General features: G+C 40.5%; 1 protein-coding gene across 1 annotated transcript; it reads left to right on the top strand.

Annotated features, from left to right (window-relative positions):
- The first annotated feature begins 14,123 nt into the window (after positions 1-14,123).
- IL17F (interleukin 17F) lies at positions 14,124-17,801 on the top strand. The gene is made up of 3 exons (XM_055330431.1): positions 14,124-14,150; positions 16,197-16,402; positions 17,561-17,801. The coding sequence occupies exons 1-3, from the start codon at positions 14,124-14,126 to the stop codon at positions 17,799-17,801; spliced, it is 474 nt and encodes a 157-aa protein (XP_055186406.1).
- The last annotated feature ends 431 nt before the right edge of the window (positions 17,802-18,232 follow it).

Here is an 18,232-nt window from a genome sequence, read left to right as displayed (position 1 = left end):
TGGTGGAATAAGGCAGGTCTGAGTCCCCTGTGTGCTGGCCACCTCCCTAATCCGTCCTGTCAAGAGCTCTGTGGGAGATGTCTGCCTCCCCTCCCATCATCACTCCCCAGGAGCCAGGTATCACCACTTGAGCTTCAGAGTCGGGAAGTGGGGAGTTGAAGTGCTGTGCACAGTTGCACAGGAGATCTCTTCTGAGAGCCTAGACACAGGAAATGAGCCCCCTCTGGGAAGCAAGGGAACTGCCTTCAAGTCCCTCTTCTGACAGCATGTGGCTGAGTTAGTGAGCCAGGCTGGGCAAGCCACTTCCTTAGAGGGAAATGCTTGGTTTCTTTATCTGGGAAGGGAGGTGGTTGAAATAGATGATCAGAGGTCTCTTCTGGTAATGCATGACTCTTAACACCCAGTGTCAGTTCTACCCACAAGACATGCTCTTGGCCCTGGCACCACTTGGAGGCAGGTCAGAATGAGTCTTCTATCCTCTTGTTAAATATCCTTTTTGAGGGTAGTGATTTTTGGGTTTCTCTGTTTTGTGGGTAGAACGCTGGATGTTCCCATTTATCTCAAGGGGTTTTATTTAATTCCTAGAAAAGTTTTAGAATAAAATCAGTTTTTGCTTAATTTCATTTTAATTTTTTTTTTTTTCAGATAGGTGACTGTTTCTTTTTTTTTCAGGAGTTCATCCTTTGTTTTTTTTTTTTATATATATATATAAATTAATTTTTATTGGTGTTCAATTTACCAACATACAGAATAACACCCAGTGCTCATCCCGTCAAGTTTCCCCCTCAGTGCCCGTCACCCATTCATCCCCACCCCCCGCCCTCCTCCCCCTCCACCACCCCTAGTTCATTTCCCAGAGTTAGAAGTCTTTATGTTCTGTCTCCCTTTCTGATATTTCTCACACATTTCTTCTCCCTTCCCTTATATTCCCTTTCACTATTATTCATATTCCCAAATGAATGAGAACATACACTGTTTGTCCTTCTCCGGTTACTGTGGCCAAGTTCAAAAAGGGTGTTGCCTGAGTTCTCCTCTGGGATTTTGATGGAATCTTGTCTCAGATTTAGATCTTTCATCTATTTTGAGTTTATCTTTGTGTATGGTGCAAGAGAGTGGTCCAGTTTCATTCTTCTGCATGTGGATGTCCAATTTTCCCAGCACCATTTATTGAAGAGACTGTCTTTCTTCCAGTGGATCGTCTTTCCTCCTTTATCGTATATTAGTTGACCATAAAGTTCAGGGTCCACTTCTGGGTTTTGTTCTGTTCATGATGTTCTGTTTTGTGCAGTACCACATGTCTATGACACAGCTTTGTAGTACACTGAAATCCATTGTGAGCCCAGATGTTTTTTAAATTCCCGGTTTGGGTCTTTTGATCCACAATTAAATTGTTATTGAGAAATCCTGTATTTGATAGGATCATAGTAATTGTGGAAATCATTTAAATTTATTCATCGAATTTTCCATCTTTGTGTCTTCCAGATTACTATCACAGGCTTATAATGAGGAGGAAGATTCACGCAGGATGAAAATACCAACCTTGAAGAATTAAGGGGCTCTAAATTCCTTTAAGAATCAGACAATCCAAAACAGACTAAAATATAGCACTAATCTTCATGAATGACTGAGCTTAGACCCCAAAGGCCGTTGAAAAGCAGACCTATTCAAGCTTAGACGAACTAAACTGAAATAAAGTGAACTCATTAAGTTCCAAATAAAAATTTCATTTTAATTAATGAAATATAAACGTAGTTCACGTTCTTTTTCAGATCTGATGCCTCAGTGATGAATGCTGGTTCCTGCCTGGTCCATTATTATTATTATTATTTTTTTGCCTGGTCCATTATTAACCAGCATATAATCCTGGCTCATTCTCTTCAGTCTTTTCCTCAAGGGAGGGAATTAAGATTCTAAATTCTTTTCCTAAATATTTTTACTATTAAACCCTGAATATGTTCTCACAGCCTGTAGGAGGATATTAGCCTCTGCTGAGATCTACCATACTGTAGATAGTTCTCCCAGCAGGCACTTTTGATAATAAACTTAAGCCTTTCTACCTTTAAGTATCAACATTTAACCTTCACATAGAAAGGTCGGCTCATGCCATCTTACATATGTGTGCTGCTATTCTATTTAAGTGGATGGAGTCCTGAATGAGAGCTGTAATAAAGCTGGATAAAACCTGCAAAAATATAGCCTAAAGTTGGAGTTGAACTATGTGTATAGATATATTTTTTAAATATGTTACTGTGACTAATAAAAGATAATGGACTGTTTAGGAAAATAGAGAACAAAAGTTATTTTATCATCTTACTATAACTATTATAATTTATTCTTGATAAATGTTATTTTTTAAAAAGATTTTACTTATTCATGAGAGACACAGAGAGAGGCAGAGACCTAGGCAGAGGGAGAAGCAGGCTCCCTGCAGAGAGCCCAATGCAGGATTCAGTCCCAGGACCCTGGGATCATGACCTGAGCCAAAAGCAGACATTCAACCACTGAGCCACCCAGATGCTTCTATTCTTGATGAACTTTAAAACCAGTTTTGAAAGTGACACTCTTTCATATACCCAGCAGTACCAGCAAGTTACAGAGTAGGCATTTGAGATTGAGATTAATGAATAGTGGTAGGGATTTAGGGAGTAAGAATGTTTTGAAACTTTGATTTTAAAGTCAGAGTTCTGAAAATCCTGCAGAAGAAGTGAAAATACATGTCACATTTAACTCTAGTGGATAATAAAAAACTTAACAAATTAGATTTAACATAGGGATGCTGTGTACAGGTTCCAACCTCCCAAGCAAACTAACTCCCAGAGACAGCAATTCCATGCACTTAATGACTGTGGCAGTTGAGGAGGGGTGGCCCTACTAATAGTGGTCATTTGTTAAGAGTTTACTATATGTACTACGTACCATGTAAATCATCTCATTGAATTTTCCTTACCATCCTCTAAAATGAGGTTTACTCTCCCAATTTTTCCAAAGAGGGAGTGGCCTTAGGTCAGAGAATTAGCCCAGGCCCTCTTAGCTAGTAGCCAGTAGATTCCAGATTCAAATTCAAGTCCGTCTTGATTCTTCTTTTTTTTTTTTGTAAAAATTTTATTTATTTATTCATGAGAGACACAGAGAGGCAGAGACACAGGCAGAGGGAGAAGCAAGCTCCATGCAGGAAGCCTGATGCAGGACTCAATCCCAGGACTCCAGGGTCACACTCTTGACCAAAGGCAGCACTAAACTGCTGAGCCACCCAGGGATCCCCTTAACTACTGTATTCTAACCATGCTATTGTTTTGCTGCCTTCAAAGGGCTGAAACGGCTCTAGGGAGCTGGAGGTAGCCACAGTGACATCTGTTAGTGGAGCTGGTGTGACAGCCCAGGTGCCAGGGTGCAGAGTTGAAATTGAAGACTTACCATTATTGGTGATACTCTCAGCAATTTGCCCTTGGAAGTCTATTTGGTAATGATTGGTATTTGCTATTTCCTACCATCTCACAAAGTTTGCTCTGTGGTGAGCCCTACAGTTGCCAGGATATTACTGTTCTGGAACCTGTTCAAAATTTTTTTTAACTAAAACAACTAAAGTATCATTTTTTTCTCATTATGAAAACAATCTTGTCATTAGAGAAATCCTAGAAAACAACTGTAAGAAGTAAATAGGAGCACCTGGAATCTAGTTACCCAGAGAAAATATATTTTGGGTTCCTCCCCGACCAGATAAGTCTATATATATGCCTATGCAGTTGGGCACTTGTTAATTTTTCATGATTATAAATCATACTGTAGTGAACAGCCCTGTTGCCAAATTTTTATGTACCTACTTATTTACTTCCTTTGGATGATTTCCTAGAAGTGTAATTGCTGGATAATATGAACATGTTTAAAGTTTTTTGATGTTTCATTAAGTTATCAATTTATACCCCCACACATATCCAACATCCTTGCTGACATTGGATATCTTGCTCACGCCCACCCCCACCCTTTTTATTTGTTTGTTTGTTTGTTTTCCACACCCTTCTTAAATTGCCAAATTTACTCTGGTTAGGATTTGAAATTACCTTTTTAAGCTCTCATACTATGTACTTACCATATAATATTTTTAGTAGTATTTGCAATTCAGACTTAATAGAATAGTTTAAAAAATTCTCCCTATCATTACAAGCAGTAAACGCAAAGAAGGCAACTTACCACTACCATCTAATCTTTGAGAACTAGAGATGAAAAGTTGGTAGAGCAAGGCATCTTAAGAGCCGTCACCAAAACCATTTGGCCTGCCCTTGTTTCCATTTATCTTGTTTACATCCAGATAAATGTGTGTAAGACAATGTACAAAGGCTAAAAATAAAAAGGGCAGAATAAAAAAAAATCAAAGACTTATTTTATTTCTTCTCCTCTTCAGAGAACTAGCAGAGTCACTCAGGTGTCCTGCTTCCAGTCCAGATATCACTTAGAAGATGCTGCTCACTCTTCATGTCTTATCCTCTGACAACTGCTCTCTTCTCCACTGTGCCTTGGGCATCTTTGTTTTAACTTTTTCTCCAGCCTGCCTCTGCACTGCTTCTCTGGGCTTGGGGTCAGAAGCCCTGGTTTGTATTTCAAACTCTTGTTATTTGATAGCTGCATGGCTTTGGACAGTTGTCATGTACTTTTAGGTCTCAATGTCTTAAACTTGTGAAATGGAGAGATTTATCATCTTTTCCTCATGCAGCTGTGAGAATCAAATAAAATCAAATATATGAAAAGGCTTTGTGAGCTGCATGGCTTTACCTACAATGTAAGGCTATTAATATTATAGTCATTTTCCTTCCTTGACAGCACTTTGTTAAAGAGAAAAATGGCTCTAGAAGAGTTGGAGAGAGGGGCCCCTTTATTTGAAGATAGATAGTGGAGGGAATCAGGAGGCCTTAGTCCAGGCTGGGCTCTTCCAGCAGAGGGGGTCTAGAGGGAAGCCATCCAACCTCCATCATCAGCTGAGAGGGTTGGACTCGATTACCTCTAAAGACCTGCACAGCTCTGGAAATCTGATGCAGGCCAACAGCAGAGGTAGAGATGCTTCCCTGCCTTAATGGCTACTGTAAGTTGGCTGTTAGGTGAAGGGGTGCTCTGGACACACACATTTGCAGATGTGACAGGTGTCATGCAATAAGAAAGCAGTTTTGTTCTCTGGGTTATTTGCTAGCATAAAACCTGGGTAATGGGGGCACCTGGGTGGCTTAGTGGTTGAGTGTCTGCCTTTGGCTCAGGGCGTGATCCTGGGGTCCTGGGGTGGAATCCCACATCTGGTTACCTGCAGAGAGCCTGCTTCTCCCTCTGCCTTTGTCTCTGCCTCTTTCTCTGAACTGTCCCTTGCAGGGAACCCATTTCATCCTGCCATTCTACAGTGTTTCTTCCAAAATGAGGGGAGCCCTGAGATAATTCTGAGTCAGCCAGTCACTGAGTGAAAGTAAGACATTTTCCAGAAGTGTAGTTGTTACGGTGCTCTTTCTCTGGTCTTTCCCCCACCCCCAAGTTATTCTCTTCTTAACTTGGATCTTTGTGGGAAACATACTTAGGAGTTTTAGCATTTTGGAGTCATGTGATTGTTTTCCATAGAAAGAGGAAAAAACGGAGGAAAAGGGTAGAAGATACATTACTGTATTCACCCACATACACATTCATAAACACCCCTACTCCAAAGGCTGAGATTGTGGGTATGTTTAATTAAAATATATATCTTTTCTTTCTTTCTTTCTCTTTCTTTCTTTCTTTCTTTCTTTCTTTCTTTCTTTCTTTCTTTCTTTTCTCTTTCTTTCTTTCTTTCTTTCTTCTTTCTTTCTTTCTTTCTTTCTTTCTTTCTTTCTTTCTTCTCTCTCTCTCTCTCTCTCTCTTTCTTTCTCCTTCTTCCTTCCTCCTTCCTTCCTCCTTCCTTCCTTCCTTCCTTCCTTCCTTCCTTCCTTCCTTCCTTCCTTCCTTCCTTCCTTCCTTCCTTCCTTCCCTTTTTCTTTTCTACCTTTCTACTTAGTTTTCATAGGATCCCAAAATTGAAGAGACCTTGAAGGAGATCCAGGGTAAAGAGCCCCCTGTTATACAATTGCCCTCTGGAATGTCTCTACCTGATATTCACCAACATCTTGGTATGACCTTCTAGTGACAGTCTAATCTCTCCATTTTATAAAACTTCCAAATACTTGAAAACAATATTATGTGCCTGTAAGTTTTCTCTTGTTCAACATAACCCTCTTTAATAATTTATTGGGCAGCCCATCTGATCTATTAGGAATTGAAAGTAATGTAGAGGAGGAAAAACTTTCTTCTGCACCCTCTTATGTTCTTGTCCCCGGTCCTGTAATTTAAACTGACAAAAGACAGATTTTTTTTTAAAGATTTTATTTATTCATGAGAGACACACACAGAGGCAGAGACACAGGCAGAGGGAGAAGTAGGCTCCATGCAGGAAGCTGATGTAGGACTCAATCCTGGGACCCCAGGATCATGCCCTGAGCCAAAGGCAGACGCTCAACTGCTGAGCCACCCAGGTGTCCCCAAAAGACAGATTAATAGTAGAAGGGGTTTGTTATTTATGCATATGGAGGCCTTCATAGAAGAGATACAAAAGACCAAAGAAGTGGTCAGACCTGGGGACTCATTCTATTTTAACGAAGAGTGACGAACTATGGAGAAGTAACTAAACCAAGGGTTGGATTTCTAGGGGAAGTAAATTTTGGGAAGATAGGTATATGAGGGAAACTGATAAAATATGAGGATAATTAGTAGGATTTGTTATGCAGACTCAAGTTGCTACCTTCACTATTGATAAAAGTTGCCTCCCATGATTAAGAGTTATCCTCTCTCCCTAATATGAGAGAGGGAGACAGCTTTACAAAGGGAAATATTTATGCCCTGCTTTTAGACAGGGGGAGGGCAGAGAATTTTTCCTGCATTTTATAGTGGCATACTCTGATCCCCTTCATTAGCAAGAAACTGGAAAGAAATAATAAACTAGTGTCAACATCAAATTAAATCCAGTGAATAAGCACTCACAGTATTAGCTATGAATAGGATATTTTGCTAGGGATGTGGGAGTGGAACATAAAGAAGAAGTCACAGTTGTCTCCTTTAAAGAGTTTAAGATCCAGAAAATACATAAGACCCAATAAACACTTGAAAACTTAAAAAGCCAAAGCACCTACAAATAGCTGTTCAAAGAGACAGTAGGAAAGTTGTCTTTAAGTAAATGCAAAGTGAAATGCCATGAGAGTAAGTTGAGAGATCACAAAAAGAAAAGATACCAGTGGGTTACCAGTCAGAGGAGATGGATTTTGAGGAAGAGGCTAAGAATTTGCGGAGAACCTAAATGCTAAGCAGAAAGAACTGAAAGGTCAGTCCAGGGAAAAGGAACTGGCCCAGAGAAAGCAAGGGCTCAGAAACAAAACATTCTGTGGAGAAGCTGAAAATTGAGTTTCCCCTCACGTGGCAAGTTTGGGAAGGTGACTTTATTTAATGAACTGGGCTGGGTCCACGCATTAGACTTGGACCAGTGTCTAAGGAGTTGGAAATTTAAACTAGATGCAAGAAAGGAGGGCAAGGTCATCTTTCTGGCGCTAGACTTGCCATCCCAATTCTCTACTCCAGAATACTGCTGGTTGTCAGTGTGACAACAACGGGGAAGTCCAGGAGCAAAAGTTACTGATCCCTGGTTCCTGTATGACCCTGGTGGAAAGAAGCTGAGGAGAAATTTTAGTGAGAGGAAGCCAGGAAAATTCGACAGCATTTGATAGACACTCACTCGGGCTTTCCCCAGGCATCGGCACCCGGGTCTTATGTTGACTAATTCCATCCACCTCGATGCAGGAAATCAGCTTGGCTGCTGAGTAAGTGAAAGTCTGCACGAAACCTGAGTTGCTTACAGCTAGCCTGTGGGTTGCTTGGTTAGGCCACCCCAAAGCAGCTGTTACTGAATTATGACATGGTACAATCTCACTGTCCTGTATTGCCTTCATCCTACCCTCACCAAGGAACGTTATGGTTCTTAGCCATGAGGGTGTACAGCTTTGAGATTTAAGGCTCAGGTTTTCCTAGCCCATTCACTTTTCCAGGGCACTTGACTATTTTTGTTTCAGTGAACGTAATGCATCTAGTGACCCCACTATGATTTTACGGGAAGTCTCGCATTTCTTAAATGTTCCGTCGTAAAGCAGTGCGTCCCAGACTTTCATGTGATGTGATTCTTGTGAAAAATACAAAGTCTGACTTAATGGGTTTGAGGTGGGGGACAGAGATTTTACATTTTTTTTTGCATATATTTTTAGGCACTTTTCTATGTACCTTTACACTTCTGTATATACACGTATACATATATAGTATGTATGTATCTATACATACAGGGTAAGGTCATGCATTATATGAATTGTGTCTTGATATTTTCAACAAATGTTAGAACAGGGGTATTTTTAAAGTTATTAAATTCTCTTGGAAAACAATTTCTTTTTTTTAATTTTTATTTATTTATGATAGAGAGAGAGAGAGGCAGAGACATAGGCAGAGGGAGAAGCAGGCTCCATGCACTGGGAGCCCGACATGGGATTCGATCCCGGGTCTCCAGGATCGCGCCCTGGGCCAAAGGCTGGCGCTAAACCGCTGCGCCACCCGGGGATCCGGGAAAACAATTTCTAATGATTATTTCTATTTCAGTTTCTAATGGTTGAGCATCTGCCTTCAGCTGAGGGGTCCTGGGATCTAGTCCCACATCAGGCTCCCTATAGGGAGCCTGCTTCTCCCTCTGCCTGTGTCTCTGCCTTTCTCTCTCTCTCATGAATAAAATAAATAAAATCTTAAAAAAAAAAAAAAAGGAAAACAGAGAGAGAGACACGCACAGAGAAAAAGAGGGCTTTTCCATGTTTTTTTTTTTTTTAAGATTTTATTTATTTATTCATGAGAGACACACAGAGAGAGAGGCAGGGACACAGGCAGAGGGAGAAGCAGGCTCCACGCAGGGACCCCAATGTGGGACTCAATCCCGGGACTCCAGGATCACGCCCTGAGTCAAAGGCAGAGGCTCAACCACTGAGCCACTCAGGCATCCCACTTTTCCGTGTTTTTTTTTTTCCATCCCTGTTGTCCTAAGCCCCACATAATTTGTATGCCCACAGACATTAGTGTATGAGAACCCTGGTGCTGTATTTTCATCTGACAAATGATCATTATTATTAGCCCTTTCTTGTGGTTAAGTCAAAAGTAAAGTTGTTTTGTTCTTGAAAGTCTTTCACAGTAAAACTTTGTTCAATTTAAAAGAGAGGAGTTGGTTGCTGTGAAGTGTGATTTTCTGGAGATTCTAGAAAGCACATAATGAGTCTGAATTTGACTTCAAACAAAATAGGTAAAACTCAATTAACAGGCACAAAAAATCCTGGAGCCAGAAATAACCCTTTGCATTCAAAAGGGAGAGGATTATGTGGAGTTTGTAGAGTCTGTAGCTTTACATCTGTAACAGATGTGGTCATATTACCACATGGTTTTCTTCAATAGGGAACAGAGAAGTAAGGTTATAAAAGGGAATGGGGCATGGACTTTCTGAATGATCTAGAGGTTAAAAAGACAAATAAACCATGTATCTGATTAGTTTGAATAGCCTAAACAGAGGAAGAATTTTTATGATGAGGAGGAGAAGAGCTACAAGAAATTTGAGGATTGGCATTAAAAATCATACTTGAAGGCCATTCTGACCCAGTGTTTTTAACCTATATTCAGTAAGGTCTGACTCTCATATAAATAAGTGCTTCAGGGAAATTAGAAAGAAGTGTTTTAACATCATTTGGAGATAAGACTGGGGTTAAAGTAAATTATATACTAATAGCCTGTGTTTAGTGAATAAGATAGTGAATGATGGTCTCAGTTTATTTTTTGTATTTGATTCCTTACAAATATTCTTTAGATTTAGTGTATGATAATATTGTTTAACTATTTTGATAAGGAGTCAGAGCACTGATAAAAAATGAAAATAAGCAGAAAAGTCTGTAAAATTATTTAGTATTCCTATCAGTCAGTTGAGACTGGGATAAAATACTTCAGTTTGGAAAGAGATAGAATGGGAGGTACGTAATAGTTTTGGTCTGGGGGTGCCTGGGTGGCTCAGTGGATGAACATCTGCCTTTGGCTCAGGTCATGATCCTGGCGTCCTGGAATTGAGTCCTGCATTGAGCTCCCTGGAGGGAGTCTGCTTCTCCCTCTGCCTATGTTTCTGCCTCTCTCTGTGTGTCTCTTATGAATAAATAAATAAAAATAAAATCTTAAAAAAATAGTTTTGTAGTAACTTTGAAGACCTGCTTGTGGGGATCCCATAGCCAGCGCATGTGGGATGTTCTCTGATTAGACCCTGATTTTGTTTTTTGAGAGGGGCTCACCTCCCAAGTATTCATATGGTCCCCGACTCTACCTCTCGAAAGTATTTCTCCCCCAATAATATCTGGCCACAGCTGAAATAGTATGGTGAATAAGCCTTCCTTGGGGCCATACTTCCTGCTCCTAGATGTTTACAAGACTGAGAGTTGGTTTGTGACTAACTTTCAGAACTCTCTCGAAAACTTAGTAAACTTTATGTAAGTCAGTTCTTTTTGTGGTAGAATTTCCAGGACATTGCCATTTCTTTGCTTTTTCATTCCTGGAAATCTCTCTCCCTCTTTGATTTAGCAGTAGATTACTAGAACTATACCCTTAAATACTCCACAAAAAGAACTGACATTACCCAATTGAAAGGAGTTATTAGATGCTTCATTTTGATTTTTGCATGTAGGAAGTTTATTTGGTTGAAAGGTGTTACTGGGCATTACTCTCTTAAAGCCTGTTGCAATCTCATCTTTTGTTTTTGGGGGATAGATATAGTTGGGCTTTTTTTTTTAAGGCTTGAATTCTGGACTCTCTTCATTCTCTTGCCTTTTATTTGTACACTTTGCCAACTCTTTCTTGTATTACCTTGTCAAATGCAGATAAGAGTATCTAACATACACAACTGACATTCTGATTTCCAATATCTTCTTCTAGAGCTCTTATTGTACCTCCAGGTAACTGCAGGTAATAATTTTACTAAATGTTTTGCCATTCCATAACATAAATCATGTAATGTTATGCAATGACCTATGCCCTGTCATCACATCCTGGTGCCTGACCATTAGTGATCATGCCACTCTTTTAGCTTTTGGTTGTGGTACTCCTGACGACATATCTTGATCAGAGCCAACTTTTTTGAGGATAAAATCGCTCCAATGTAAACTAAATGTGTATGTTTAACTATCAATATCCCCAACAATCTCATTTTATTATCGTATTGATTAATATATGTATATTTACTTTCTTTCCCTAACTAGATTTTTTTCAGGATTTTATTTATTTATTCATGAGACACACACACACACACACACACACACAGAGGCAGAGACATAGGCAGAGGGGGAATAAGGCTCCGCGTGGGGAACCTAATGCGGGACTCAATCCCAGGACCCCAGGATCATACCCTGAGCCGAAGGCAGTTGCTCAACCACTGAGCCACACAAGCGTCCCCGCAACTAGATTTTAAACTCAATAAGGTAGAGACAGTCTATTTCCTCCAACAGTAGCCCCAACAAACATGTAGCATGGCTTCTGTCACATGGTAGGGCATAAAAAGCCTTGCTAGTTTGGATGTTTGACCAGCTATAATATTTTACCACACGTGAGTCTGTAACTCATTTTTGGAACTATGACATCTTTTGCTGTCTCCTTCTGTGGGTTCTTAGACTTGTGTGTAGAGTGTCCTGGTGGTCAGTGAGTTAAATAACAGTTCCACTTGTATCATTGAAACTCTAAAGGTGGTAACAGCTTTGGTCATGGGTGGTACAGGGATAGTCAGTGAAGGGGTTCCACCATAACCAGCTGTGTGTTAATCATATATTCATTATTGTGTCCCTAGTATTAGCACATAATTTGCAGTGTAAGAAGTAATTAGTAAATATTAGATGAGATAATGTTCTGGATCTGTTGATTAAGTTTGAACTTGGGGATAGATGGTTACTAGTTTGACATCTTGATGAGTTACTTGTTTTTACCTTAATGAGGGAAAACTTTGCAACTTCTTGGGTATAAAAGGTCAGTTTCCTTCTTACATAAAGGGCCATTTAATTCTCTGCAATGCAGCAAATCCTCTTGTGTTGAATCAGGGACTTTTAAAAGATTTTATTTATTTATTTATTTACTGAGAGAGAGAGAGAGAGAGAGAGAGAGAAGGAAAGGGGTAGAGGGAAAGAGAATTTCAAGCAGACTTCCTACTGAGCTCAGAGCCTGTCTTGGGGCTCAATCTCTGGACCCTGAGATCATGACCTGAACTAATATCAAGAGTCAGATGCTCAGCTGACTAAGCTACCCAGGTGCTCCAAATTAGACATTTTTAATTCACAGTGACTTACTTGTTCCTTCTTTCAAGAGAGCTAATGTAGTCTTCTATGTATTGAGATACGGCTCTGCATACAGAGGAGACCACCAAAGAAAGTGAGTCACTCAATACACTCAATTTAATATGCTCTTAAGGGTCTATTGCATATATTGCTTTGGTAGCATGACTGATAATTAGCTATTTTGAAAACATGGCTCTTGATTTCTAGCTTCTCTGAGTATATGGGAGGGCCTTGGAAATTCTCTATATAGTGGGCTTAGGGACTGCAATCTGCTGGAAGGGGCTGTCTAGGGGACTCATCTTGAATCTATATATGCATAGAAAATGCACTGTTTTAATTTAGGTCTTAGACTTGGGGATGTATATTTAGAGAAGGAGGCTGGTAGAGATCATTGAGAAGGAGAAACTGAAGTTACCCTAAGTCCATGAAGATCTCAGAAAACCATTCTAAAATATATACACAAGTAGGAGAGAGACTAAATATGAGCACCGAAGTAACAAGGAAGGGAAAGATACCTGAGGGGATAATTCAAGGAAACATTCTTTGGGAGTTAAACTTCTCATTGATCCAGAGGAGAGGTGCAGAAGAATGAATCTACAGGTATGGGAAGGAGAAGTATGGATTAAAAGATGAAATATGGATAGAAGAATTTCTATCAGTATTAGAGGGGCTTCCAGTCAACCCAAGAACTACTGCCTTTTCATTGCCTTCATTTAAAGAAAATGGAGGAAAGTTGTTCAAACATGTTGTAATAGAGGAAAATGACTTACCCTGCTAGAATGTACCCTGCCTTTTAAAAAGAGCATGTGCAATTTTCCCTGATCTTACTGGGGATTAAAAAAAAAAGGTAAATTACTGTTATTTCAGAAATATCTATGTATCCCTAGAATACATATACGAGACATAGAGTATGTGCATAATAAATGTTTGTTGACTTAAACAGAACTGAGAAAAATTAACTTTCTGTAGGTCATTTAAAATTATGTTAGAGCATTTAAAAGTTCCATTTGCTAATTCATTTTTGTTAAAAAAAATCTTCAATCAGAGAGGGCCAAGATAATGGTCATTTATGTTTTATGAAAATGATTATTTATTAAGCATCAGCAGGATTTTAAGCATGGGTTAAAATAGAATTTGTTCAAGGAGTCTATGAAACTACCTGCAGATATAATTCTGAATCTCTTACTGATGTCATGAATTTCTTTGGATTTGTTTTCCCATTCATAAAATGGAGCCAAATATAGTCCTCTCATTTAATACCAAGGACCCTCTAAGGATGACATATCTCCCACTTAAGTCATGGTTCATATTGCATGGCTGGAAAGTAGAACATACGGTATGTGACGAGAGTCATTAGCCATTTGTGGAAGAATGTGAAAGATCATTACAGCAATTTGTAATTTGGTTAATCTCTGTAGTAAATTAGTTAAGAATTTTGCTGTAATATGAGGGCAGTGGGGGTGGAAGAAAAGGACCAAATCTTCCTTTGGTCCCTCTCTGATTCCCCTTCAGGAAGTGGAATAGAAAAAAAAACCAACTACATTCGTCAGTAACTCTGGGGTAACCACAACTTAGACAGTAAGCAGGTCAATCGAAATAAGGACAGTGATTGCTATAAAACCATCAGGTACTCCAATTGACACAGCACAAGCATATACAGCTTGACACACACACACAGGAAGAATTTACTAACACAAAGCAGACAACCAGAGCAAAATGACAATGGCCATCCTGCGCAACACAGCTATGGTGAGTAAAAATTGTTCCTGTTTAGTAGCAGTCATCCCTAGGATTTTAAGAGAGCAGATTTCTAAGGAATTAGGCTTGATTGGCATCTTTTTAAGGATTATTTCTTAAAAACAGAACTAACTTTAATTTTGACCCCTGTCTAGTGGAGAAAAAGAAAAAATAACTAGAAGTTATAATGGGGTACAAAACATAGCTCCTAATATGGTGGCTTTTGCATAGGTAGTTGATAGCTTGTTCACCTCTGGTGTCACAGACGTAATCTCCCCTGTGGCTGAACATGATCTCCCCTAAGGATCATGGTCTGAACATGCTCTTCCCTGTGGCCATCGTTATAGAGTTAGATTAGTCTAAAACTCTTATCTCATAGTGAGGACTTCTAGCCTATCCTAAAATATGTACATATGTATTTTAGCCAAGGAAAGTGGGGCCCCAAAAGTTTTAATGATTCCCCAAGACTACAAGTAGACAAAGAGTGCCCAGGATGAAGGAAGTAAAATCACTCAAAGCTGAACTTTGGTTAGCTCCCAGAGGAGGGAAATTTGCTGTGTCTCAGCTGATTATTTTGTCTTAGTCCTCATGGAGGAGAGAGGGATGTTAATATGATGGAAATCTACCTCTCCTGGGTCTAGAACCTTGCCTGGCATTAGGTAAAGCCTGGGAAGAATCTAATTTAGAGGAATTTGAAAACACGGTTTGGGAGGGTACCTGGGTGGCTCCACCAGACGGGGGGTCTGCAAAATATAAAAAGGAGGTCCTTTAAATAGACATGTCTAATTACCTCCCCTCCCCTCCCTTAACCTGTAAAAAGTATGAGCCTGAGCAACATTAAGCCCAGAGAATGAAAGCAACTTACTTTCAGCTCTTGTTCTGCATTACGTTGAGAGTGGGTGATGGGCTTTATCTGTCTCCAGTAAGAGTTGGTAGTGATGGTGGGGTGAGTAGAATGTGGTTTTGACAAAGGGAAACTGGGGAGATTTTTAGCTCTTCTTTTAGTTAGGTCTTCACAGAGCACTTTCTTTGTGCATTACTGTAACATCAGATAGACCAATATTTTGATGTAAGTATAAAGAATATATGTTCCAGAGCTAAAGACAAAGAGTTTCCATATTTTTTGTGGTTGTACATAATTAGTGGCCCTGCTTCTTTCAATTAGCATGGATAATTGGAACTTTGCTGTAGTTGGTTTTGTGCAGTGTTTTTCTTAATACTTTGAGTTTAACTGTATTGTTCATTCATTCACCCACTCTTCCATTCATCAGAAAGTATTTGTAGAACATCTGTTCTATGATACATTCTCCTGCAGGAACTTACAATCCAGTAGGTGTCTGTCTGACCTAAACACAAATAGTACCTTTCCAGACAATAAAGAAATGGCACTTGAATGCTCTGGCCTTCAATGCTAGATGGCAAGTGCTTTATGATTCAAGGAAAATGAACATATTCCTAATTGAATGACTTTAGAGGCAGTTCCTGGAGAAGACCACTTCTGAGTGGGGCCTTGATGGAAGGGTAGAATTTGGATAGGTAGAGGTGGGGCAGTATATTCTAGGTGGACAGATGGCTGGGAGGAAGGATTTTGTGGGAAATTAATGAAATACGAAGCTGTGAATAAAAACAAGAACTATCATTAATCTCTTATTTTTATTAGATACATTTATTGGTGATTTACATAGAATATCCCACTTAATCTTGTGAATATTATTATAAAGCAAGTATTATAATCCAGTTGGAAAGAAGACAAATCCAGAGGTTCTGGGATGAGACCAAGTCAAGATTAAACCCAGTCCTAGATCCTGATACATTTCTATCCCACTGTTGAGGAGCTTTCAGACTGTTGGAGGCTCAGTTACCAGGCTAATGAATTTACAACTCAGAGAGGCACTCTAGTACCTTCCAGTATGACTGTTCCCATTTCCAGGTGAGGACCTGAGAGAGCCATGGTCCCATAAAAGACTGAGGATCCTGAGTTCAACTAGAACATGGGGTGCCTCTTGCCAGGAAATAACACCAGGGTCTCTAACCAACTCAACCGTTTCCATTTTCCAGGCCAAATCCCTGCTACTGTTGGTGTTGGGGCTCACCCTTTTGAGTGAGGTGGCAGCTCGGAAACATCTAAAGGCAGGGGAAACTGCTCTGTGCCCTCCTCTGGAGGATAATAGTGTGAGGGTTGACATTCGCATCCTCAGGCAAAACCGGGGTATTTCCATCTCAAATGATTTCCAGAATCGCTCCAGCTCCCCCTGGGACTACAAGTAAGTGTTAATGAGACTGATCTTCACATTCTTTTGAAAAAATATGTTAACTTATTCTAATCATAAAGTAGAAAATTTAGAAAATGTAGAAAAAAATAAAAGCCCCAAGATTAACTCTTAAATACAGGAATCTCACTTTGCCTGGGAGCTCATAATTCTTTCCTGCTGTTTTGGGTGAGGTCCTCCTATGTGGTCAGAGGTACTGCTATTTTGCTTCCAATTTCTCATTGACTCAAATGCCTTTTCCTGCTTCATGAATTCCCAGGTTGGAATTTACAAACTTTCTGTGTTGGGAGAAGGAGCTCTTTAAAGCAGCCCACATAATGATCTTTGCATGGGGATATGTGGGAAGCAGAAAAGTCAGTGTGGAATGATCCAGTCAGATTAGAAATCAGTCTTCAAGGAATGGGGAGCAGGGAAGAGTGGACAAGAAAGGCCAGTCTGGGAAAGGGGATGGGAGATGGGGATGAGATATTTGGAGTACTCTCCGGTGATATCATCTGATGTGTCAGATCTTAGAATACCAAGCACTCATCTATATGCTCCAAATAGAGGCACAAAAACAGATTCCAGGGATAATTAGAAGTGCTTCTGGGGATGCCTGCATGACTTCCTCCAGGAAGGAAGTGTGTATGGTGGCAAGTTGGCTGGTGAGGCTTTGCTCCCTTCGTGACTCTTGGTAGAGAGGGCTAAGAAGGGAGAAACCTAGAGAATGTGCTGGATTCACAGGACCTCTGGGGCTTTGTTTTTCCTTTCCAAACAACAGGCTTTGCAGACTGTATTAGGAGACCCACTCATATTGTCCATAAATCTACGCAAAGGATGAATAATAATTATAATAATAACAGTGTAATGAAAAATGAAAGATCTGCCATTTATTGAATGCCAACATGTAGTGTTTCGTGTGCATTCACATCATTGAATATTGTCAATAGTCAGATGAAAGAGACCTGTGAGAATCCCCATTCTAGAGTGGAGGAAACAGGCTTAGGCAGTTAAGCACCTGCTGGAGGGCAGTCATGAATCCAGGCCATCTGGCTGCAGCCCTGGGTTGCTCGGAAATGCCTCCCTGCAAGCGAGTGCCCAGTGCTGTGGGGCACTCCTGTCCATCTCTCTCTCCCTTGTCTCACCATCTGCTTTTGTCTGCTCCCCCTGCAGCATTACGCGCGACCCCCACCGGTTCCCCTCAGAGATTGCGGAGGCCCAGTGCAGGCACTCTGGCTGCATCAATGCCGAAGGGCAGGAAGACATCTCCATGAATTCGGTTCCCATCCAGCAGGAGTTCCTGGTCCTGCGGAGGGAGCCCCAGGGCTGCTCTCGCTCCTTTCGCCTGGAGAAAGTGCTGGTGACTGTAGGCTGCACCTGTGTCACCCCCATCGTCCGCTATGTGCGTGCCTGAACGTCAGCTTGGCTGAGGAAGCCCTGAAATGCCCCTCCTTACCCAGCGCTCTGCAGCAAGTCCAGTGTGGTCCCAATTCTCTCCCCTTCATAGGCTTCTTGGTAAGACCTGCCTGGAATTCTCAAAGCTCTGTATTAGATATAGTGTTAGCTTCTGAATCATAACGTAGTCCTGAGCTGTTCCATTGTCCCAACCCCTTGAAAATGAATGGAGGAGAATGAAGACACCCATGCCCTCTCTGTGGGCAGTGATAACTACTGCTTAGTGTAGCAGTCACTGTGATACGGGGCCATCTCCTGGGAATTCTGTTGGGAAAATGGGGCTCTGTATTCTGTGTGGATGAAATGTAGAAATGTAACCACAATATGGGTATGTGGGAGGGCCTGTGCAGGGTGGGGTGGGAAGGATGGGGATAAGGATCTAGTACACAT

Source organism: Nyctereutes procyonoides, unplaced genomic scaffold (assembly GCF_905146905.1).
Source record: "Nyctereutes procyonoides isolate TBG_1078 unplaced genomic scaffold, NYPRO_anot_genome, whole genome shotgun sequence".
In the NCBI taxonomy this organism is placed as follows: domain Eukaryota; kingdom Metazoa; phylum Chordata; class Mammalia; order Carnivora; family Canidae; genus Nyctereutes; species Nyctereutes procyonoides.
The sequence above is the reverse complement of the archived record's forward strand: the minus strand, read 5'-3'. Positions and strand labels throughout refer to the sequence as shown.